This window comes from Epinephelus lanceolatus, chromosome 18 (genome assembly GCF_041903045.1).
Source record: "Epinephelus lanceolatus isolate andai-2023 chromosome 18, ASM4190304v1, whole genome shotgun sequence".
Lineage (NCBI taxonomy): Eukaryota > Metazoa > Chordata > Actinopteri > Perciformes > Serranidae > Epinephelus > Epinephelus lanceolatus.
In genome coordinates this window covers 39,077,446-39,102,819 of record NC_135751.1, presented here as the reverse complement: position 1 = coordinate 39,102,819, position 25,374 = coordinate 39,077,446, and the positions used below count along the sequence as shown (strand labels likewise).

The window sequence follows — 25,374 nt, the reverse complement described above, 5'->3', positions numbered from 1 at the left end:
CAAAGTTAGTCCACTAAACAAGCTTTTTTTCCACAAAGACCGCATCATATCGTTAGGATAAATGTCAGAGAACATATAGAAAACGACATGTAAACGTGTTGTCTTACCTTACCGGTGTGCTGCCATGTTTGTTTACCATTTAGCTCTGCTTTCCAAAGCGCGACCGAAATATCGCGAGAACAAGAAACGATCTCATACTGTGCCTGAAATCTCGCAAGCTCTAGGTAAAGCCCAGCTGGATACTAACGTTACTCCAGGTGGAGGTGTCTCGTCCTCGGTCACATCCAGACCTTGAAAATAAGGCTGCAACCGGTCCCATTCCTTGCAACAGAGGCATTCCTCTTCTGTGGGCACTGGGGCACAGCATTCACAGCTACACCACCAATCTCCAGAGCTACGCAGCCTTGCAGCAGCCATTCCTCCTCTCTCGTCCTCTACCTGTTGCGCCTCTCTCTCTCTCCTCCTCCGTTCTTCAATTTCACAAAACTCTTCGTCAGTGTATTCTGGCTCAAATAAATAAGGGCGGCCATCAAACTCTGCAAAATCAAATTCCTCCTCCACAAAGTCGAAGTCTGGCAAAAAGTCAGCCATTATTCTATAAATCTTTCATAAAATAAATGAATGAACTTTTCAGGCTACGGTCCGGTTCTGTGTTCCAGCTGTTGCTGCTTGTTCTCGCGAGATTTCAGGCACGGTATGAGATCGCTGCTTGTTCTCGCGATATTTCGGCCGCGCTTTGGAAAGCAGAGCTAGATGGTAAACAAACATGGCAGCACACCGGTAAGGTAAGACAACACGTTTACATGTCGTTTTCTATATGTTCTCTGACATTTATCCTAACGATATGAGGCGGTCTTTGTGGAAAAAAAGCTTGTTTAGTGGACTAACTTTGCACTTGAAGGTTGCCCGTTCACTTACGTTTTAACAGGTCTGATGCTACTATGCGCCCCGGCTGTATCTAGGCTAACAGCTAACATGCTAACTATTATTTTTATGTCACTAGTCACTTGAAACAAATTTAGGACGATAGGAGACAGGTTGGAATAAACCGAAATTTCCCTTTAAAAACAACTGCTTTGGTGGCACTATCCCGCTGTAAAAACAGTGACAGGTCACTGAAAAACATCCACATTCAGTGGCTAAAAAGTTGCTGGAAAAAAAGAATGACTCACTAAAAAACAGCTTTCAGTTCAAAATTGCTGTTTTGAACTAAATATTGTAATAATCCACTAAGGAAACCCACTGCAATCTGCAGCCCTCAACATGTAGTAAATGTCCTACATGTCATGTTCCTTTAGGTGAGACTGTTTAAAGTTTATCCAGTCACTCGTGCGAACACAAAAGTCCAGGCAAAAACTTAAACATGCATTTATCCTGATTATAATAAATTAATCGCAGTTCAGTCTTTTAGTGACCTTGTGTCCACAGAGAGCCTGGCCTTGTTACAAAAACAACACCCTGCCTTCACCAGAAACCTCTGTAAATGTTAAACATCCACGTTCAACCACTACTACAGCATTTTTGTCATGTAGAATCAAAGAAGTAACTTCTCTCTCTGTTTTCCCATCTCTCCGGCTGTCACTACTGCTTACTGTTCCCCCACCCGTTGCCACACTATTGCAGAGAACTCAGTCTCACCTCTCCCTCTCTGTACTCGGGCTGCACAACAAGTGTCTCTTTCTCCCTGCAACTTACAAAGAGCCGCATTCATATAGTGGACAGAGAGAGAGAGGGAGAGCTTTACACTCGCACTGTGTTTCCTGAGAGATAAACAATCAGCAAACCGAGAGAGAATGTACGCCACATAAGTCAAAGCCACGGGGAGTCACAGTAAATGTTAGACTGCGTGTAGTGTTTGTCTGCTTGTGTGCAGGATGGCGAGCCGTCACCCTCCATTACAAATACAAAATACTTCAGCGCAAACGACTCTGACACTCAGTGGTTGCGTCTACATATCCAACCCAAGGGGGTTGTGGATGTTGAGGGGCACTGAAGGAGGGGGGGGGGGGGGGGGGTTGGGTTACCCTCTTCCTAACTTTTCCTTTGGGCTCTGGCTCTTCTGTGCTAAGTGCTAACCAACAGCACGTGCTTAAAAACAATTAGCATTGGCACACAGGCCCTTGAATTGGCAGCAGAAGAGATTGGAGCTTGGAGGCTCCTTGGCTGTGAGTGGGAACGTGCATGGACTGGTAAACGGGGCTGACGCCTCTCATCAGCCTGGCTGTGACCCCAGATGACTCTGCCAGTGAGCGTGCATCACCCGAGCTCCGACAGGGTGGAGATTAAAACTAAGGTGAACCTACAGACGACCCATCACGGACCAACAATGATCCTGAATAGCTCTTTGAAGTTTCAAAGACTTTGATTTAGACCAGAGGTTCTCAAATAGAAAAATAGTTGTTTAGTTTAATCTCACTATTTAATTCTAGGGCTGCCCCCTTAAAAGTCGGCCAAACGTTAGACGACCAGAAAGGTCATTAGTCGACAAGATTGCATTGGTCGCTAAAAAAAAACAAAAAACAAACATGAATCTCTATTAGGAGCTGCACCTTGTCAAAATAAATCCAAACCTGTATGACTGCACCATGTGTGACTTTACTTTGAAAGGACAGACACGGGAAGTGTCCACACTCAGCAGTCAGACAAGAGTCAGGTTAATTTCCAGGGCTGGTACCTGCGGTTATTCCACATGCTAGTTAATAACATGTCGGGCAGGAAATCCAAAATCCAAATCTTAAAACAGAATCTTTTCAGACTGAGGTCCCTGAAGCCTTATTTGAGACCATGACCTAATGCAGTGGCGCCACCAGCCGTAATCCTGTACACACCATAACGCTTCTGTAGAACTGGGAGTTCTCGATTAGCGCAGCCAGTCTATCATCTCCCATCTCTTTGCCAGTCATGGTACATGCATGGTTAGTGCAGCAGAGGGAGGGGGGCAGGTCTGACCCGCTGGTGATGTAATCTTTGTTGTTGTTAGCAGGGCTGTTGAGTGAGAGCGCAGTTTTCTCTGAGACTCTGCGACACATCTTTAAGTTTCCTCTGCACTGTTTTGAGCGATTAATAAACTGATAAACGCAGCTTTACTCTTGTCTCACCTGTTCGCCCTTCAGTGGTTGACTCTGTGTGGTATATTTGGACTTCTGCACGACTCTTCTACAAATATGATCTACTGTAGGAGAGCTGCAGTGACGAATGTGTAAACCTGGTCTGTTGGCTGGTATTTGAAATGCGTGCAATAAGCTAATCAGAGTTTTACAGAATCATTCTCTCCCTCTCTTGGTTGCTCACTGAGAAGACTGCATATGTGCATGCGTGGGAACCTACTTACAAGCTGGCAGGCAGTTCTTGTGCGTACCATGAAACAGAATCCTGTCGGTGCCAGTGATCTAATGTGAATCAGTTTATGGGTCCCTGACACAGGAAAGGTTGAGAACCACAGATTTAGACACTTGTCTTGCAGCTGCCCTTCTCCTGCCCTCAGTGGGGCCCTCGCTGCCCCTCACAAAGCTCCTTTGTGGGTGGAGCACTGATAGCAGACTGCACACCACAGCTTTACTGTACATTCTTACAGAGGTACAGTGTGTAAGAGCTGCCGAGCTGCCACAGGGACCGAGCACAGAATAAGGCGAGGAGTCGGCTATGATTCATGGGGAGACAGAATTACTGGAATTACTTCCCTCCCATTCCTGATACTGAGCAGAGGCCTATCTGGCCGTGTGTTTCCTCACTGATAAAACTGAAATCCATGACAACCTTGGTGTCTGCAAAGAGCCCACACTGGCTGATGGCAGAGGGCCTGGACAAACATAAGAGACAACTGTCACAAGAGATTTTCTGCTCTGGACAGAGGCCATAGTGCTGCTCTCCCCTTCACTCTCTCTCTGTCACTGCGAGGGATATTTATTCATATGCAGAATATTCTATTACAGCACTGTATTCTTCTGAAATGATCCCTAATTAAACACGTCAGAGGTTTTCAGAGTCCCACAAAATGGCACAAAGATTAACAAGGGAATGGACTAATCATAGACTGTACATGGGAGGCTAATACTGCAGCTGAATTTTTCATACAAAGCTGAACCTCCAACAACTAAAGACCTGCAGCTGAATCTGAACTAATTCAAAATACAATCTGTTGCATCTATGCACTTCAAGACTGCTCAAATTTCCACTATAATGACATTTTGGTTGAAGTTAACTAAGAGATTTGTTTCGTAGTTCAGCATTCTGCATTGCTGCAGCTGGCGTATGTAACCAGTGGTCCTCACAATTCTTTCCTGTTTGATCAGAAAAAAGAACAGACCCTTCGACTGTTAGTAAGAAGTATGACATTTTTTGGTTGGTGGGGCTTAGCTGGAGGCAAAACATTTATCCGCAGACATCACCGAGCGGAGTGAATGTGTGATTAACTTAACCGTTGGTTCATTCATGTAGAAATATAACGTTGCGTTTCTTCCACCAACAGGGCTCTCATTTTAGTGTAGAGCGTCAGACTGAATTTACCAACGCACCATGTCAGGTCACTCACTCTCCGGGACCGCCAGTGTTACTTGAATAAGTAAACACTGACCAACGGGACCAGACTGGCCGACCCGTATGCTCTCACTCAGTGGATGGATGATGTCACAGGAAGCCAATCTTACAAAGGAGGACCACACTTGTTTGTTTTGCGATGGAATCTAACGTTAGCTAATGTGCTAAAAAGTTAGCGTTGCAGAGAAATCCAATATTCCTCTTAATCCCTCCCCAGTTTCTGATGAGGTGGACATGATAACCCTTAATACACATAACCTTATTCATCCCTACAACAGGAAATACTTTTTCCCTAACCTGATATGAAGTGTGTGCTGCACATGTGAGCATTTTTGATGATGGCCTCCGTCCAGTCCTTTGGTCTTATCACATTTAACCATAGTTGTCTTTGTTTTTGTTGACGGGCAGTGGCGGCTGGTTTTGAGCCATGACTCCTTCTATTCTGGCTCCCAATAACACAACAAGACCAGCTGTGAGTCATGTTTTGCCTCCACCTAAAAGATGAAGTCATTGTGATGTCGGCCTTAAGAGGGTCTATTTAAATGCATGGTCTCATTCTTGAAGGTATCAGATGAAGAATCACCTCAACTCCAACAAGCTTGTGCTGGTCGCCTTGGAAATCTTATTTGGTTAAATTCGGAGGACTGCACACAGACTTGTTAGTTTCATCATTTTATTTTGATTCAACAGCAGTGTGTTGAATCAAAAGCTCAACGTTTCGACCTGTGTCTTAATCCAACCCAGTCACCAGAAAAAAAGTTGGCAATGTACTTTTCTGCAAGCCACAGATACATTACATTATTATGCAGCAGATACAATGAAACTTTATGCTTCAACAGTGCTGTGGTTAACGTGGTTAAGTTACGCACAAAAAACACTTGGTTATGGGTTAGGAAAACTAAGCCTAAAATACCTGGATTGAGGGGCACAATTCTTGCAGGAGAAGCAGAAATGTCTCTGTAATAAACAACCACTTATTGTGCCTGAAAAGCTGCTGGAAACACAGAGATGGATTGCTACAAAACACCAACATTTAGTAGCGAGAAAGACGCTGGAAACACAGAGATGGATTGCTACAAAACACCAACATTTAGTAGCGAGAAAGACGCTGGAAACACAGCGATGACTTGCCAAATCGGTTTTGTTGTTTGTTCGTCTTGAACAGTGGTCTGTAGTGGATTGAAGCTTAGCAACTGTCTCGTTGGGTTTCATGCCATCCACCACCCCCTCCACCTCCAGATGACATGTACTACATCACTTAAGAGATGTTGATAGAAAACGTATTAGGCTTAAGTGGTATCACAGCACTACGATATACAAGTGTATTTGGAAATCCTGGCGCTAATCACATCACGTGCCACCAGAGGTCAGTCTCTACTAGTGGAACAGACAGAGAACTGACTGTGAGTAGTGGGGATAACGTTATAGGACTGTAAACGGCTGCAGAAAGAGACGGCAGCGAAAACCACATTTTCACCAATGACTCAGTGGATTAAGGAATTATTCTGATTGTTGGAACAAGCTTGTAGCAGCACTCTCTCATACCTCATAACTCTTTTTTATCATTCCAAGTCTCTGCAGTGCCAATAAAGTTTTTCATTCTGACAACTGCATTCTGAAACAGCAGTCCTGTTTGACAGGCCTTGTACATTGATTTGATGCTCCACTGCACATTAGATTTTGGACAACAAATGTGAACTCGAGGCGGCGGGCCAAACGTGGCACTTGGACGCTGCTTGCATTGTAGACAATGATCCTATACAGCTCTGTGGTTTGATGATCTGCTTCAGACTCAGCCAACACTCACCTCCAAACTCCCACCTGCTTCGCCTCCGTCCTGCCTCCACTGGTGCTCGTTACAAAACAAACAGTCACTGCTTGTGTTTGAGAACAGGAGCTAGCCAACGTTAGCTTCATCTGCACCAGCTGAGGTCATCTCTAGTGTTCACTAAAGCTAGTATTGGCTGGGTCAGTGACTGGTTGCTGAATATCATACGGTTGGCTTTCATCCAACCAGAGAATAGGAATGGGAATTGATTAATTTCATTGATACCATTGCCATTATTGATTATTCTTATTGGCACAGTTCTTTATTGATCCCCTTCTCTGAGAAAAAAAGTACACCCTTTCTTCACTCATTTTCCCTCCCTGTGACGCAAGCATGAACAGAGGAGCTGACAGGCGAGAGGAGCTGATGTAGCCTGAGAGCTAGCTGTAGCAACAGTCTGTCTGTCAACAAGTGAAATGGTTGAAATGAAAGAATATTTGTACAGCGTTATTTTTCACTGAGGATTCTTTGTCAAAGAAAAAATCTGCTAACCAGCAGTTTTCAAACTTTTTGTGCCCAAGACACGCCAAAGGGCACGCCAAAATCTCAAGGCACACCTGACTTTATATATGTGCACAAGACATCTTATCACGACATAAGACAGTAAAAATAAGAAACAATAAGACGGTACCCTTCGTGACACTGTCTGCTTTTCCTCTTCTCTTTTGGTGCTAGGTCGTCTTTGTTGGTGTTTTGTTGCAATTTGCTCCGCCCATTAAAGCAATCGTCCCGTTCATGGCTGCCAATCAGGGCTTTTGACGTGTCACACACTGATAATTCCCACACGTGAACGGAGACAAACAGGTTCCTAATTAAGGTTTTAAATTAAATTAAATTTTTTTTGCACGAGTTTGCCTCTTTATCAGGAAATGGGTGCGCACAATATACTGATACAGTCAATTAAAATTCATTCCTAACTCTTTGTATAGGCACTAACAGGATATTTATTCTTTGTAATGGATGTGCTGCTCAGTTGGGAAGCAATGGCATGTGTGCATAGAGAGTCAAATAGATTCAAATGGCGTTCCTGGAATTTCTTTAGCCTGGAAATCCAGACCCAAATCTGGCTATGAGTAATGCAAATGGCCCAACTCGAGGGGCGGCACCAAGCATGCATTTGAAAATATCACTGCATGCAACTGGATAACACTACGACCAATCAGAACAATACACAGGGTGACGTATCCAGAGCTTAGCTACCAGCGGAGCTAACTGGTAGATTAGACTCTTGCCGTATCCGGTCGGCAAAACAGCAAAAACGTCCTTCTTGCAAAGGAAAGATTCGAGCGCCGTCTTCTGTTCCTCTTTTAGAGAAAAAGCCAAGTCTAACTCGTTCATTGTAGCGGCCAAAGCCGTTTCAAACAACTGGTGTTCATCCGTAGCCATCTTGCAATGTTTACTGACTGATTCCGGACTTCGTCGTCACAGCGCTGTCGTCATCTGTTTAGCTCGCCTCTGGCCCGCCTATATCAGATACACCGATGTGATTGGTGCAGCTCGGCTCCGACGTCATGGGTAATGAGCATCATTACTGATTGCCAGAGTGACTCGCTGAGCAAATTCAAATTGTGCTCTCACGAGAACTCTGGATTTCCAGGGTAGACTTTCTTAAGAATTTACGAAAGATTTTTCAGCATATTGCTAGTTGTAGCAGACGTTGCGCTAGACTTTTTTGTCACTGGTCATTTTGACCAACAGGGTCATAAAAATCCGGTCATAATCTATTTTTACCGGTCATTTTAATTTTCGTTTTTAAATGATAATAAAGATATTCAAAGACATTTAGTTTTCATTCTTTCGTTTTTAATAAATCCAACAAGCATGTTATAAAGTGTGCATTAATAAGGACATGAACGAAAAGATGAACAGACATCCACACACCTGTGCCACTAACGTGTCCGGTGTGTCCAGGGCGTTATGTAGTTATGCCTGGAGGCTTGGTGACACAAAATTAAAATTGTAATGAAGTGATGAGGGTATTGAAAAATGTGTTTGGTTATGCACTGTTGTGTTATTTTAAATTCTAAACACAGTATTGTCTCCTCACGTTCCTCAGTGCGTGCTGTTGTTATTTTATTTTGAAAATTGGCCGGATTCTCTTGTCTTGTCTGTGTCCGACTTCCTGTTTGGTACGATCCAGCTTGACAGAAGCGCTCGCGGCTCCCGTGAAAAATAGACCATACACCAAACTGAAGCGCTGCCTCCGCGGGCGCTCCGCTCTGCTCAGCGGCCTGTGTGGACAGTCAGATAGGTTAACATGGGCGCTAACTGAAAACTGCCTCCGCTGCTGGGCGCCATGCTTCGGTTCCGCGTCCAGGGCGTTATGTCAGCAACACTACATGAAGCAGGTGAATGACTTTTTCTCTGCAGACAGTGTGAAAACGGCAGCCACTTAAACCACTGACTGTGCACTCTGCAGCCAAGTGGGCAGGGGTGGTAATTGCAACCAGTCAAAATGACCGACGGCCTTCAGATTTTCCGGTCATTGTTGTAAAAATCCGGTCAATGACCGAGAATATCCGGTTAACGCGACCTCTGAGCTGTAGTTATCATTTTACAGACATTACAGCAGAACAACCACCGCTCCATCCGGCTTGGTCTTGGCAAGGGTGGAGTACCAGGGTAGTGCACAGGTGAGTTGCATACTGCCAATGATTGGACTGAGATTGGTTAGTTTTACCTGCCTGTCCATTGTTGCCTCATGTACATTTTGATGAAGGTCAAAAAGCTAACAATAAAGTGAAATACTGCATAGATGTCAGTTTGAGGAAATCCTTTTCTGCCAGTACAGACATTACAGCAGCAATGTTGTTTTTTTCTTTGTACCATGAAGCCACACTTTGGACCATTTCTTCCTCTCCAACATGACTCCGTCTTTCTGTTGTAAAACTATGTCGGCAGTAATAAAAGGAATTGATCAATTTGGACGCTTATGAATCCGATAGATCCGACACTTTGGAACTGGTTCCCAACTGGACGTGGTTCTCAATTCACATCCCTATCAGGGAGAGGACATTTTTCTGACAAGTTAAAATTAACTGTCTCTGGGGTGCCCAGTAACTCACCTGGGAGAATGGGCACCCCATGTACTAAGGCTATGTCCTTGCCACAGTGGCCATGGGTTCGATTCCAACCTGCATGTCATCCTCTCTCTCCTTCTTACATGCTGCAGCTGTCTCATCAAATAAAGGCAAAAAAGCCCAAATAACAATCTTTAAATCTAACTGTCTCTAAAGAAGACACAAGCAAACCCTTCGGTTCCTTCAATCAAATGGATAATATGCTTATTTTTCCTCTAAAGCAGTGGTTCCAAACTGGTCCAGCCCAGGGTCCAGATTTCTCCTTAGTCATTAGTTCAATGTCCACACAGTTTGATATATTCAGCATCATACTTGTGTTTGACCATGTCATTGAGCTAGTTTGCTGTTTCTGTCAAGTAACTGCAGCTGGAAAAGGCACTTCAAAATAAAGGTTTTGTGCTAGAAGTGTACTGCGTTTACACGTTTGCGTGTCATTTGCGGTCCATTCAGAATGGGCCAGCGACCCACCAGTTGGGAACCACTGCTTTAAAGGTTTATGTCCTCCACACCTCACCAGCTTGTTGGGTGTTAATAAGGTACGGCGACATTTTCCTTTGAGTGCTGCAGACTCGTCCTGACACACCTTATCAGCAGCTCTGCAGTCCTAACCTCCCGTCACGTCCTCTGTGGACCCATGTGCACTCAAATACACAGTCCAGACTCCAAACTGACCCCCAGACCTCATCCTGAGTTAGAGGTTAACTCAGCTCAGTCCATGTGAGAATATCAGAGTATGAACAGAGACATAAGAAAGTTGGGGGAGGACGACACCGGCAGAGGATGAAGGTGAACCGTGGTCCTCACACAGACTTGTACTATCTCTCACTGTCACTGAATTTGTCTCACTGCCTCATTTATTCACTCACATGCTAATGCAAGGATTGAGTATCAACTGCTACACTAAAGCCAGAGGAAAGGAGCTGGGCTCACTCCCACAGACCGGCCAAAACTTTCGCTATGACCTTGGCTTTGTAATGATATGCTGTGCTGACGCTGCATTCCTCTTCCTCTCAGAAAAAATAACCTTTTCTTCCTTTAAATTGATACAAGCAGTGCAAGAAAAGATTGTCGGTCATAAGGATTTCACCGAAAAAGGCGTGTTCTATCTTAAATTATCCGATGTATAGCCTTGGGAGTGTAAGACTTCCTGATCTCAATATCTCTGGATCCAATAATGATGAAACAACAGAATAAATCATTGCAGTTAGTGCCTCAGGAAACAAAGGGCACTGAGTTTGAGAAGATTTATTTGCAATGACTCACCAACAGCAAGTGTAGCGCTTCTCATAAATTATGCCACTGGTTATCACCCTGCTAAAACTACAAAAAAGAGGGATGTCTATTTCAAAAGTAAAAACATGTATTTAATAATACATGAAGACTCTGCCTTAATGGCTCGCAGCACAGCAGTTCAAAGTTCCATTCAAGGAGTATCAGGATGCTCCGCGCCCGCAGGCCCACCTCCAGGAGGAGACATGCTGAGAGAGAATCAAACACCAAATCGCCACACTTGTCCTCTCCTTGTCCACGGGCAATGCATTAGACACAGAGCAAGGTTGCACACCTCAGATTGCCACACTGGTGTCGGATTCATGAAAAGTGCACTGCAGAACAAATTTTGAGAGCCGCAGGTAACCTCTGGAGAGTTAACTGTGATGATGCTGTGTGTGGAATTATCAAAAGACCTCTGGACATCCTTATTTTCAGTGTGGCTAGACTTACTAAGCTGATTATAAATAACACAAACATTGGGCATTGGACATCAGTAATATCGACTTCAGCAGAAAAACATTTAGAAACGCACTGATCTGAGACACTAATCTGTCTAAAATGATTCTAAACTTGTGCTAATGTGTGTGTTAACATTCATAGGTTAAAGGATAACTGACGTCATTGTCAACATGGACCCTTTTTACCCATGTATTTTGTGCCTAAGTGACTCATGGGAACAACGTTTTTTAAAATTAATCCAGTATTGAGTGAGAGCTACGAACTAGGCTGCAATGACACCACTCAGGGAAATCATGTATCGTCAATTTTTGTCCACTGAAAGTGTTTCTTTTTGCCACTGACAGGCTCAGATTGTTATTCAAAGTGTCTGACAACATTATGGAAAGGATCCCTACAGTGATAGACCACTGTTCTAAAGAGTAAGATCCTTCTTGTTTAACCAGAAACATCCCCGAAATTGCCATCACCAAACCCACCAGACTCCATTTAAAAAAACTGTAATTTAAGTGTGTATAGAGGCAGCATATTTTGACATATAACTGGGTAAATTGAAAGGTCATTTTCACCAAATCAGACTTAGTGATTGTTGGAACCGTGGAAAGACGAATCAAGACGCTTTTGTGAGTTTTATTTTGTTCCCGTCGACTCTGAATGAAATGTGTTTAATGATGATAAAATTACTGTTTATTTAAATGGAGTCTGGTGGGTTTGGTGATGGTAACGTCAGAGCTGATTTTGGTTAAACAAAATGGTCTATCTCTGTAGGGATCCTTTCCATAATGTTGTCAGACACATAGAAGAATAATCCGAGCTTGTTAATGGTAATTACTCGACCAGTTTAAAAAAATGCTGCTGGAAAACGTGAGGTCTTTTTTGTGCCAGCTTTCAAGAGCGCGGCGGCAGGTTGCTACTGAGGCTGATCTTCTTCCAGGAGCTGTTTAGAAGTGTGTAGGCCTATCGTCTGTGGGACAGATGAAAAGCTCTGGGTAGCCCTGCACTAACATGATCAGCTTTTCTGTGTTTATCAGACTGAATATTTACAGAAGAAGGGAAAGATATGTCAGCTGTGATTGGTTGTTCCTCGTCACATGACATGCAGTGCACGCTGCTGTGTTCCAACAGTTGAACTCTGTTTATCTTGGGGCGTAGCCTTCGCGTCCTGAAAAATAGGTGCTCAGGAATGCGTCTGAGTTCACCTGCCGTGCGTCTACGTTCAAAACAATGAATTTGAGGGCGCAAAAAAAATGGCATGTTTGCCCCTAAGGCCTCTTTCCCATTGCACAAAAAAACCCAGTAACACCAGCTGACATCTGGCTTGTGGGAATGGGAAAGGGTACGATTGGCATTCGCACCTGGGACAAATGACTCTGGAGTAGTCTTGGGTGTTTACCAGCACAATGCACAATATACTGTCTGTCTCTGCCCAAACAGCACTCCAACATTAATCCAAATTTAGTCAACACTGAGTTTAAAAGAGAGACTGTTGCTGTTTGCTAACCTGTTTTCCAGCCTGTCCATGACATCAAATGTGACACACCAGTATAAACAAAACAAACAAACAAACAAAACAAAACAGAAGAGCACACTCGTCTACTGCAGAACCCTGTACATGGCTCCGGTCTGCTGGCAGCAGTCTATCGCTTATTTTTAGTGTGTGTTCCCATGTTGAAGAGACCTACATACACACACTAATATTGGTGGAAAAGAGTTACTACACACAAAAACATGGGGAATCAAGATTTGGGTTGAAAATGACCAAAGTCACCTTTTAACATTCATAAAATGATGATCCATTAGATGTTGTGTGATTATACAAAATATAATGGCTTCACTGTGACGCCACAGGAGTTCATGATATATAATTAATGAATTCATGTGTCTAATCATGATGAGTCATGTATTAGTTATGCATCAATTAAGCATGCAGTGTGAACCTTAATTATAAAATGTTACTATAAATGCGACGTGTTTCCTGTTCAGTGATCATGGTATCTGTTACTACACGAACCAACAGCCTGGTGGAGTCTTACCTTTGCAGGAGGTTTGGTCCTGTTGTTGTTATTGTGGGACGCCAGGTTGACGTCTTCGTGGACGCGGTCCAGCAGCCACAGGAGGAACTCCAGGGCGTCATGTTGGGAGTTACCACGAAACTGCGATCCGTACTTGGACACTATCGTCTGGAGAGGAGAGGGGAGAAGCAGACTTAATGAAAGTGTCACTTTTCAGCCCAGCTGTCAGAAGATAATGTTGGCATTGTGCGTCCCTGCAAACCACGAATACATTACATGTGTGAGTTTCATTTGTGTCATATCTACTTTTATGAAGTGACCTAGCTGATTTTGCCATCAGGAGGTGGAGGGGATGGTGGATAGCTGCAGACGACTGTTTGAGACCAAGGAACAACAGTAGTGAACCATCACTAATTTTCCAGCTGCGATAGTTGTGAAACCTGTGGCCACCCATTGCCCCAAAATCTGTTATATTTAGCCATTTCTAACCATAACCAAAGGTTTTTGTGCCTAAACCTAACCATATGACATATTCTGGGACGTCTCTGGTCATCTCTCTGTCAGCTCCACTGAGTTTGTGCTAAGTTTATGCTCTTATGTTTATTTTGCAAGCTTTTTGTGGTTGGTATTGGACAGCGGTGGCGTGTAGTGGCGAGTCACTCATCAGGATGAGGAAATCAAGTCTCCAGTCTGTAAACTGTCCTCCTGTCTACATCTGATAGCTAGCTGCTAGCTTGCCAGATCAAGGTTTTCAATTGTAAACATCAGTAAACATTGAGGGAAAGATGGAGAAGAGAGGACACCAGCTGAGCTAGCATCTTGCTGCAATTGTTCAGGCACTGGAAATAAACTGGACGACATCTGTGCCGCATCAGGAAGTGAAATATCCTTTGCTTCACCAAAAGTTTAGCTCAATCCATTCAACCACGTGACTCTTTTCCTATATGTGATCTGACAGAACAGAGGACTCCAGGAGAGAAGGAGAGAAGGAGAGGAGGCGTGTGCTTCACAGTGAATAAGGACTGGCGTGACGGTGTGAATATGAGCTGCTGTCCTGTTCCTGCTGTGGATCACTGCTATACAACTTTCAGAGGCAGCTGCAGAGAAGCGCTGCCTGTGTTCAGGAGGAGCGACTATACTGCTGTCTCGTCAAGTTCAGCACATTTTGACAGTTAAATCATTTCACAACCAAAAACCATGGATTACCAGAACCATCCGGAAACTGAAGTTGTACCTACTATAAATTGAAATGATGAAGTATCCATAGGTTGAAGAAATGTACAATGCTAACAATCTTTCTGGTGACCGGGTTGCTGTGCGCAGATTTCAACTGTTGGAACACAGCAGCATGCACTGCATGACATGTAGCGAGGACCAGCCAATCACAGCTGACAGATATCTTTCCCTTCTTCTGTAAATATTCAGTCTGATAAACACGGAAAAGTTGATCATGTTAGTGCAGGGCTACCCAGAGCTTTACATCTGTCCCACAGACGATAGGCCTACACACTTCTAAACAGCTCCTGGAAGAAAATCAGCTCTGCACTCAGGACTTCAGGTAAATAGGCTGTATGATGCTTGTTAAGATTGCTTAGCAACCTCAGACGCAACCTGCCGCTGCCCTCTTGAAGGCTGGCACAGAGTAGGCATCAGATTATGGTGTAAATGTCTTTATTCTTTCAAAAATAAAAGCCCTCTGCAACTTTAAGCTTTTATGGGGGAGGGCGAATGCACAAGTTTTAAATATTAAGGGCGATGTGTCCCCTGCGTCGCCCACTAAATCTACACTTACTGTATGGCCTACAGCTACATAATTACTTTATTAGGTGTATTTTATAAGCAAGGAAAAAAATTCAGTGCTGTATCAGTACAGAAAAACCTTCTATAATCCTTGAATATATCTATCCTGTCCAGAGAGTCCCAGTTTCCTCTCCACTGAAAGATAACAACAGTGGTGCTTTAATTGGCTTTTGTAATGTGACAGCTCGTTAGAATTAAAGCTGCAGTGGCTACCTGAAGGAGCCAAATAAAACTGCATTGCTAAGACATCCTTTCTGAAGAATTCTCCAACAGAAAAAACGTGAATCTCAAGCACTACTTGTTTCTCGGTTTTGACAGCTCGGGTGTGTGCGCTGGGCAGCTCTACCCCGGCCTTCTCCACAGAACGCTGATCAGAGGAATCCCGGAATTGCAAATTTGCACTAACGCTCTTCACGCTTCCCTCGTCTCCACCTGGCCCACGCTCTGACTGATGCAGACTCAGTTCAGATTTTGGATTTGCAAAATGTGCCTTTGTCTAAAAAACATGCTTGTTAATAAAAGTTTTACTGTCAGAAGTATCACATTCACCCCCTTTTCTTCTCAAGAAACTGAACATCAGGAGAAATTTGCCTTCAACAAGAAGAAGTGTGAATAACAGTCTTCTTAAAAGTAGGTTGAAGACTACTTTAGCTCACACTCAGTATAATATCACTTCAGATCTGAATGGCACCCGACTCAATTAGGCGGGAATTAGCTGCATGAACCGCAGCTGGCAGGCTGCAGAAGCAAAGGCAGTGATGAGAGATTATAGCAGAGGGAGCAGCAGACTGTAATCATTGCTTCATAATCCACTAATATGTGATATGCCTCTTATGGCTATTACACCATAACGTGATGTAGCATGTCTGATGATGGAGTGAGAGGCCCGCCACTGAGGAGCTGCTGGTCGATTCTCAAAAAGATGGGCAGACATACTGAATTAAAACGCTCTTTAACAACCAGCGACTCAGGATAAAGCTGCAGGTGTTTGAATATGAGACAGAGCAGACCAGTATACTCAACTCAGATCATTCTAAAAGAGGGTCGTTCAGTCGGAGCAGAGTAATTTAATAATGAGCAATCATTGGCAGTGCAGCCAGGGCTGCGTCTTCAAAGTACTTCCTCTAAGATGTGGTTACTGACAAGTGCAAAAAGTGAACATAAAAATTCATAAACAGAGAAAAACTGCTGGTGGAGTCTTGGCAGAGTGATAAGGTTCTCTAATCTTCTCCTCTGATCTCGTCTTTAAAGTGAAAGTGAAGCTTCCTTTGCCTCATGGATCTCAAAGTCAAAAAGTGATGAGAGTTACAATCCAGCACTGGATCCCTGCAATAATTTTAAGAAAAGGTCGGTCGCAAAATACGAAAGGAAATGTAGAGCTGCTTGTTTAATTCAACTGGACAGCTGTGTGTCTCTGTTGAGCAATGTTTTTATTACATCAAGAGCATGTGAACAGAAGAGCCAGATGTGCACTGAGACACTTTTGTAATCTGCATATTTTCCTCACTTAGATGACACGTCTGACTCTGGGAAGTCTTACTGTAGGTTTGGAAGTTAAAATAAGACATTTACAACCTGAGAGAAAAGTAGACCTCTGCACCTCATCATGACTGTTTTCAGGCTTTAGATAATCTAGGCCATTACGGGAGACTTTGGCCAATCTCAGGTCATTTCAGAGAGAGGGCGTTCCTCTCGGCTGTTCTAAAGATGCAAGTGTGCATCCCCTCGGTGAAAGCCTGATTCAATGGCAGAGAATCCTGCAGAGAAAGTTGCTAGTCCAGCTCTGGCAACGACTGCCTGCACTGCAAAGCAACCTTTAAAAAAGCAGGACAGACTTATCAAAAAGAGTCAAATGAGAGTCTGACAATAAACAAAAGAAAACACGTGTCAGTATTGGAAAAGCTTGTCAGATGCTAATAGTCTTGCCTTCTGCTAACTCGAGCCAAAAGCTCAGAGCTGGGGCTTTAAATTCATGTTTATTTAGCTAACATTAGCTAGAGCCTCGAATCACAGTGTGTCTTCCGCCTCACTCCCCGCCACAACAGACCACCTCGCCAGGAGGAGAGCAGGCAGCAGCTCAGAACCCCAGTAAGTGGCCACAGCAAATCAAATCCAGACACACAAACCCAAGCTCCACGTGAACTGACAGCCCCAACTCCCTGCTGGGTCAGCAAACTTTCTGTTGCTGCTGTTACACAGGTTAGACCCGGTGCTGCTGCTGCTGGCCACCAGACCCCTGTGACACCCTGCGCTGGGGGGTTTGCACTGGCCAAATTCCAGCTGCTAGAGCGACCGACTGAAGGCCTGCCTCCCGAGCTGCTGCCCAGTCTCCTCCCAAGGCAACACATTCTCACTGTGACCTTGTCACATATCGACGTTTGGTCATGGACTTACAACGTCCACATATGACGTCCAAGGTACCCTGGGTGTGTTGGTTGTTGACGTTCTGGGACGCCTTGTCAAGTTCAGCCTGTTACATGCATTGTCTTCTTTCAAAGTACACTTCTGTTTTCACAGGAAATTTAACGTTTACATACAGTCTCTTTCAAAATAAAAGTACTAAGTCGGTACAACACTGTGAATTGATGTTTTTTTTTTCCTCCAACAACAAACAAATGGGGTTGAGTTTAGGCAACAAAAGCACATAGTTAGGTTTAGGAAAAAAGGAACAGGGTTTGGCTTTACAGTCTTACGTGATGCAAACACGGCTCTCTCAGTGAAAGCTGGCGTTTGTTGGCGCGTGCATATGCCCGTGGTTGTCTGGTGGGAGGGGCTTATGTGGAAAGCTGCAGGAGGACGGTGTATTTTCAAATTCTGCCTTTTTTCTTGGCCTTTTTCAGATTTCTGCTTACCCCATCTTTCAACATGTTTTCTTGGAATGTTGTGAACATATTTTCACATCCATTTAAAGTCTATAGTCTGTCAAACTTCACATTTCAACAAATGTCTCTGAGTCAGACTGACTGGAGAAGATTCAGTGTAGTTCAGCAGATCCTTTTTAAATTAATGCCCTTGAAACATTCAGGGTTGCTATTAACCAGGAGAACGACGGACACACACTAACCCAAAGCTGTTGTGCGGCACAGTAATAACAGTAATTACCTTCAGAGCCTTGAGAAGGTGGCAATTGTCTCAGTGATATAATTGAGGTTTTTTATTGCTCTCTGTGGCATAATGGCCACTGGCCAGTCTGTAATGTGTGTAATCATCTAACTAAAAGATAAGGACAAAATAAGAAAACACTCTGTTCTCTAATGTTATATATTTTAACCAGTTATCTATTACTTTACAGCTCAGTGTTTCAACTGTGGGTCTGTTATTTCAGAGAGCTATATAAATTATGTCTAATTCAGTGATCTGTTTCAACCATTTATCTGCTACCTTCATTTAACCATTTGAACTGTTCATCCATTACTGATACCTAACTATTTTAATATTCATTTACTTAAAACTTTACGGTTTAGATTTGGGATTTCCAACAACGTGGGACCATAGACTGTATAAAAGAAGTGCATGTAGCCACTGTGATGTCACTCATTGGTTTGTACCAATACCGATAGTAATAGAGTACTTCATTTGATATATATTTTTCTGTTTCATTCCGATACCTTGAAGCTCTGACACACCAAGCTGATGGTCAGCTATCGGTCAATGTTGGGCGGTCAGTGAGCGTCTGTTGCCCTAGTTGCCTCGGTGTGTCGTGTTGAGCCGTCGGAATGGAAGTGAGGAAAGTAAACAAAGAGCTAAAGACAAGAGGGAGTAAGATCGAAACAAACTCATTACGTAAGGTAAGATTATTTTTCTTTAGCCATTGGGCTCTTCAGCGGAAACGTTTTGTTTTGGTTTGTGTTACTGTTCATGGTAAATATACTCTGTTCTTTCAGCACTGTGCTAACTGGCTAACCAGCATCAAGATGGTCCTCCAGTTTCCTTTTCTGAATGACGAATACAGACAATCTGCAGGGGCAGAACGTATGTACTGGTTGGTCGTCAGCTACAGTCTTTGGGGTGTGTTCATGAGCAACTTTTTAGTCAAGACACTGGTGATTTTAGGCGACGCAACAATTTGGTTGCCGCTAGTTCTTTGAAGTCAGTTTGGTGTGTCTAAGCCTTTAAAGGTCGATAACAACACCCAGTCGTATTCAGCATACACCCTGGCAGCAGTAGACCCACACTGAGTACATGCAGCCCTGATCAGGAATCACTGCTCTGCTATCTCATTTTGTTTTACTGCAGCCAGCACCATAGATAATCATTAAAACTAAACATGGAGACAGCAAATATTGACACATACCTGTGAGCAAGGCCCACCGTCATCACATCACACATTTAGCTTCCTAAACATCAATATCCAATCCAGTGTAGGGAGGATGACATTCCTGCCCAGCTACTCCCTTCTTTCTCAGGCCTCTCGTGTTGTGGAAACCGATAAATGGGCTGTTGAGTAACTGTTTGAGTTTCAGGCTTTGTCCCTGTCCAGGCCTCTCTGTGCAAACACACCATCCTGCCAGGGGGGATGCAGAGAAATGCACAGGAACTGTCCAGATCAAAAGCACACATCTGCTCCCAGGTTGAAGAAACTCAACCTTTCGACTGCAACGTCAGAGACACATCTGTGAGAGTGGAAGCTCGGGACACCCTGGCAGCGTGAGCACCAAGCAGCACAGAGGTACGATTATAAAAAGCAGCCTCCCTGCTTCCAGCTCTCTGGTCCTACAGGACAGGTGGTACTGGAATGTGGCAGAGCGCCAGGTTCAGCGGGACTTTGTTGTTGTGTTTTTTCTCCTGACTGGGACTCTGCAGCCAGCTGACCTGCGAGGAGGCCACTGCTGATTCATTAACTTTGAAGAACTTTTGATCAAAGCAGATGATTCCACATTTGCAGAGGAGATGTACATGAACAGCATTATTCATTTATATAAAAAGGTGCGCTGCAAAGTGTACGTCCTGTTGAAAGGGCAATTGTCAAAAAAGAGATCTCTTTCAACACTTGTCCTTTTATCACTTCTTATCAAAATTCATGTGATGTGAGGAGGGCTGCTATAGGTAGTCCTTTTAATCTGGCGGCTTTAGCTGAACCTTTCCAGTGCCCTTCTGACAAAACACCTGACGTTCGGAGGCCTGTGAAGACTGCTAATCAACTTACAGCAACAATAGATTAATTGAGCATTTAAATGAAGACTGATCCTTTCTGGAGGATTGTTTATAAGTGCTGTGCGCTGTCTGGAGTTCCCGCAACTGGGAGCTAATTTTGCCTCTCAGACACAAGCCTCGGAGCTATCTGATTATTTTATAATGCCTCCCTCCAGGCAGCTGTGGTATTACTCAACAGGCAATTTCAGAAGGACTGAGCTGCATGAACTCTGGACCTCCTACGGTCATAAACTGCAGCCAAGAGGCACAGCAGAGAGTGTGTGTGTGTGTGTGTGTGTGTGTGCTTTAACACAGGAAACATCTAATCACACACAAGGGGGAGTGTTTAGTGTTTTTCTTTGAACCTGTCTTTTTAATCTTGGCAAGATGTTTCCATGCTGTTCCCTCTGATCACTGTCCTGAAAAATATCTGATATCTGAGTCTCACGAGATAAGACAAGAATGAAAGTGTGGAATTGGGGAAGCGTTGGCAGTGAGGATTTTGGTTGACAGGGGTAGTGGAGTCTTTCAAAAACCACAACAGATGGAGGAGAAAAAAAAATTAATCAATGTTAAAATTGATTTGGACCGTCAATGCTGAGTTTAATACGCAGCAGATCTCAGGTTGGCTTCCTCATTACGCATATTCAAGTGTGAGGGAGAGACATGAAAGTGCCTCTACAGTCGGGGTCAGGATATTCCAGTAGCCACACTTGTACCCTTTTCTTACAGCATAATTAGCATTTCCAAGAATAGATCCATTGTGGAGGTTTTTTTGTTCGCCGCTCCATATTATCTTCTTCATGCCTTGAACTATGGCTCAAAGAAATCCAGAGCAAAGAGCTGCAGGCAGATAAAGTACGGCTGCTTTTTGCCTCTCTATCTACAGCGTGGGCAGAGAAGGAAAGCCTGAGGGTCTCCTGATAGGGCTCTGTCGCAGCCCCTGATCCTCAGGGAGGGGAAAGTGGTACAGTAAGTTAATCTGCTTCCTGAGCCAGCGCACTTTGCATCACAACTTTTAAATAAACACTGAAATGTACACTCAAACAGTCACCTGTACTTCACTTGCCATGCTGTAAGAGGAAATAAAACAGCAGTTAGTGCTGCACAGGAAGTGATGATGAACTTAAAGTCATAACACAATGCTAGCAGTGGTAGTGTCATAATAATAAAGGGTCACCCGCTGACCCGGCGCCCTCAGACCGCAGTGACAGCAGCCTTGTTATCACCTCGCAGGAAAACACTGAGGTCACAGAGCAGAGCGCTGCACGCTGGTTACAGCCTGTGCCGAGAGAAAAGTTGCTATACTGTTGGCAATTATAGCAAATGATGTAAACCTCATGACACCCCCTCTTTTGTCTGAACATTACTTTCAGACCACTCTGTCATAGCGGTGTTTACGGCTCACTGTGCTCACAACATGTGATTATGTTTGACTAAACTCTGAGCTAACTGCACTTTGGGGACGTAATGTGAGAGTATGTGTTTAGTTAATGATAACCACTGAAACTCTAAGACTGCCCCGGCCTTTTTAATATCACCAGTGCTTTTCATTACTCTGTCATGAAAGGGTAACTTCAGTTTTTGTCAACCTTGTTTTGTGTCTGAGTGACTAACAGGAACAATTTATGAAACTGGTCCAGTACTGAGAGAGACCTGCAGCCAGCAGCAGCAAAACAGGCTGCAGTGTAATAACTTTGGGCAACTGGTGCATTCATTTGCATTGGGAAGTCAGAGAGTCGGAGCAACCTCAAATCAAACATGCTAGACTTTCTGTCAGGATGTCATGAGGTGCCCCAGACGTGGCGTCAGTTTTAGTCTACTATGACACACTATATGAGATGAAACAATGGATTATCGTGCACGACACTCATGGTCATTCACGATCCGAGCTGACATCATACGATGCTGTGTCGGGCTAGAATCAGGCTGATATCGTGTAGTGAACCGGGTATTATGTGAGTCTCATTAGATCAGTCGTACAGAGTCCTGTCCAGCTTCTATCTGTTGACATGTTGCTACAGTGTTTGTCTGTTTGTAAACAACAACGGCTAACCTGGCTAGCACTGGTAGTGCTAACAGCATTTTGGTTTTCTGACTTGTTGTACTGGAACGTGGTCAACTCAGGTGTGATGTCAATCCCTGCTTCGACCTCCGACTTCAGAGGTAAAGGGATTGCAGCTAAGTATGCACCGTCAATTTACGTCCACTAAATGTGTTTTTGCCACTGACAGGCTCAGATCATTTTAAGTGTCTGACAACATTATAGAAAGGATCCCTACAGAGATAGAACTTTCTGTCAAAGAGTAATGTGTTCACAAAGGGCACGGATAAAACAATTTGCGTGAGTCAATTACATGTAAAGTCAATGTGAAGACGCGATTAGACGCGAATTGCCGCCGGGTGATGGACACAAAGGAAATGTCGCAAAATACACGAATGAAGCAAGTAGCATGATGTCATGTGATATGCTTATTCGTGAGAGTTCTGTACTTTGGCGACCAATTTGCGCTGCTAAGGACAATCAGCACTGAGATCCTCGGTACGCCGAGGATGTACCAGCAGAAGTTCATTCATTGATTCAGCAATTTCATGTGCGTATTTGCATGTATAAAGTGAGTCAACCCAAAATACTGTACTGTTCAAAGTCACATGAGTCACATAATGAGAAAATTTAACGGAAGATTTAACCAGAAACAGCTGGAAATCACCATCGCCTAACCCACCAGACTCCATTTAAATTGATACTAATTTTATCATCATAAAACACACTTCATTCAGAGTTGACAGAAACAAAATATAACTCACAAGAGCTGTCTTGGTCCATCTCTTCACTTTTCCAACAATCACCAAATCTGGTTTGGTTGATATAAGCCCATAATTCACTCAGTTAGGTGTCAAAATATGTTGACTCTATACAAGCTAAAATTACTGTTTATTTAAATGAAGTCTGGTGGGTTTGGGGATGACAATTTTTTGGCTGTTTCTGGTTAAACAAAAAGGATCTTAAGTGTTTGTTTTTGCCACTGACAGGCTCAGACTCTTATTCTAAGTGTCTGACAACATTAAGGAAATGATCCCTACAGAGATAGAACATTGTTTTGAGGAGTAAGATCAACTACGCAGGTTGATTTTAGCGCTGCTCATCGTGGACTATATTGCTGTCATTGTTCATTTTAGTCAAACCATACAGTTTGAAAACGAGGCGCGGCTCCAACTAGAAAACAATGTTTTGATGCATTGGATGTGCTGAATGTGCATATTAAGGCAGTACAGGAGGAGGTGCACATTAATAATCCTCCAGGACTGTAACATGCTCATGTTTAACCCAAACAATGTGTCATGTGACTGCAGTTGCTTCACATCCAGGTCGGAACACCTTCTCACCACAAACCAACCGCACCAGAGTTCGTTTGTAACCAGACTGAGACCACCTCTTCAAGAAGGTCTCAGTCTGGTTGTTTTGGTGTGTTCACACCTGCCCAAATGAAGAGCACTAAGGGGGCAAATGAACTTGAGTTTGATTGAACCGAACCAAACAGGGCAGGTGTGAAAGCACCATTACACTCATGGTTCCAGTTACTGGACCAATTTCAAAAACTGTTGTTCTCATTAATCACTAAAACACAAAAACATGCTCCAGGTTGAAAAACACACCAAAGTTACCCTTTAAGCTCTGAGCTCATATCCACCTGTAGACTGTGTGTGTTGCGGTATGTGTTACACTTTGTGTACCTTAAAGTCCACAGACAGCTGTGGCGTGTACTCCAGAGTCCACAGAGCCCTGACAAGTGATGCCAACTGCTCCGTGACTTCTCCCCTGACGAACCGCGTCTCATCACTTTTCACCACCCCGTTTATCCTGGTGTGATTCAGGTCCAGCTTGTACCGCTCCAGACCCAGGTACTCTGCCAGCAGGTCGGTGTTGCTCAGACACTGAACCACAGCGTTCATGAAACAGGTGTTGCCGTGGTTCTTCAGCCCCAGGACACCCGGGATTTTGTCTGCGTATTGGTAAAGTAGTTTCTCTCTGCCGGCGCACAGGGAAGAAGACGTGCTCGAGGTGTTTTTCACCACACGGTCCCAGGTCACCTGTACGTCCTCCTTGATCATCCCCGCGCCGGCGCTCAGGGTGCAAGGTGCGCCATTCCGAAACCCCCCGTCGTCGTCCTCCGCGTCCTGCGCGTCAGCGTCTCCAAAGTGGGTCAAAGTGCCCAAAGTTTTGATGATTCTGTTCATAAAGCTCCCCACGGACTTTAACGATTTCCTCCTGAACAGCTTCCCAGATTTCGGCTTCTTCTCTTTGCGCTTCTCCTCCTTCGATGTCTGCATTTCCTCCTTGACTCTGCTCGGTCTCTCCATGACAGCGCCTCTACTCCGCTCGTCTCTTCTCACACTGATAACTGTGTAAATTCCGACGCCGGCGTGTCACTTCTCCGCCAGTGTCCCCTGTCCGGATAGCAGAGGGAAAAGCGCACAGAGGTGACACCATCTCGGAGCCAGAGGCACAACAGCTCAGTGTTACTGCACCGTGCGCTGACGGTAAACCTTCCTCATCCATCCCAGCACTTACTGAAGGCGTTCATTCTCACTCCGACACCGCCGCTGTCACCAGCAGCATCTCGTCATGGCCGGCACAACACGAGCCGCTCTGCCGTCCAGCTGCAGCACTGAGCGTTCCCTCCCATCGCTCCAACTTCTCCTGAAGAGGCTTGTGATTGTGTCAGTGCTCCCTCCCACTTTGTGCCCATGCAGGAGATAAGAGAGCAGTGTGCACTGAGTGGGCTCATGGAGTCAGCGTCTTACACACATCTGACACACAAAGGTTTTTTTCTACTTTTTATCAGTGGTTCGAAAAGTACCCAGAGGATTTACTTAACTAAAGGTATCAATACCACAGTGTAAAAGTTTAAGTCTTTAATTCAGGATCCCACTTAAGTATAAATACATGGGCTAAATATTATCAGCAATATTCATTCTGCAGGAAAAAACTCCCCTATAACTCCAGTTTTTATATTATTAATTGATTCTTAATTTGATTTGATTGATTTGATTTCATCATACTGTTGTAGCTAGTTAAGGTATATAGAGGACAAAAAATGACTTTATTATAAAATAAATAAATAAAATACAGGAATAATAAATAAGTAAATATGAACAGAAATAATGCATAAATAAATAATAATATATATGAATAAATAATGTTAAAGTAAAAATGAAAATAAATAGATAAATAAATGAATGTGTGAATAAACAT

At 43.9% G+C, this 25,374-nt stretch overlaps 1 protein-coding gene across 1 annotated transcript in view; it reads right to left on the bottom strand.

Moving 5' to 3' along the window:
• usp43b (ubiquitin specific peptidase 43b) overlaps window positions 1–24,821 on the bottom strand; it is a 131,672-nt gene extending 106,851 nt beyond the window's left edge. Inside the window, exons 1-2 of the mRNA XM_033645721.2 lie at window positions 23,853–24,821; window positions 13,206–13,352 (exon numbers count right to left, since the gene is read on the bottom strand). Coding sequence (XP_033501612.2) covers window positions 13,206–13,352; window positions 23,853–24,479 — 774 coding nt within the window. The 5' untranslated portion in view covers window positions 24,480–24,821. The remainder of the gene's footprint in view (window positions 1–13,205; window positions 13,353–23,852) is intronic.
• Between the last annotated feature and the right edge of the window lie 553 nt (window positions 24,822–25,374).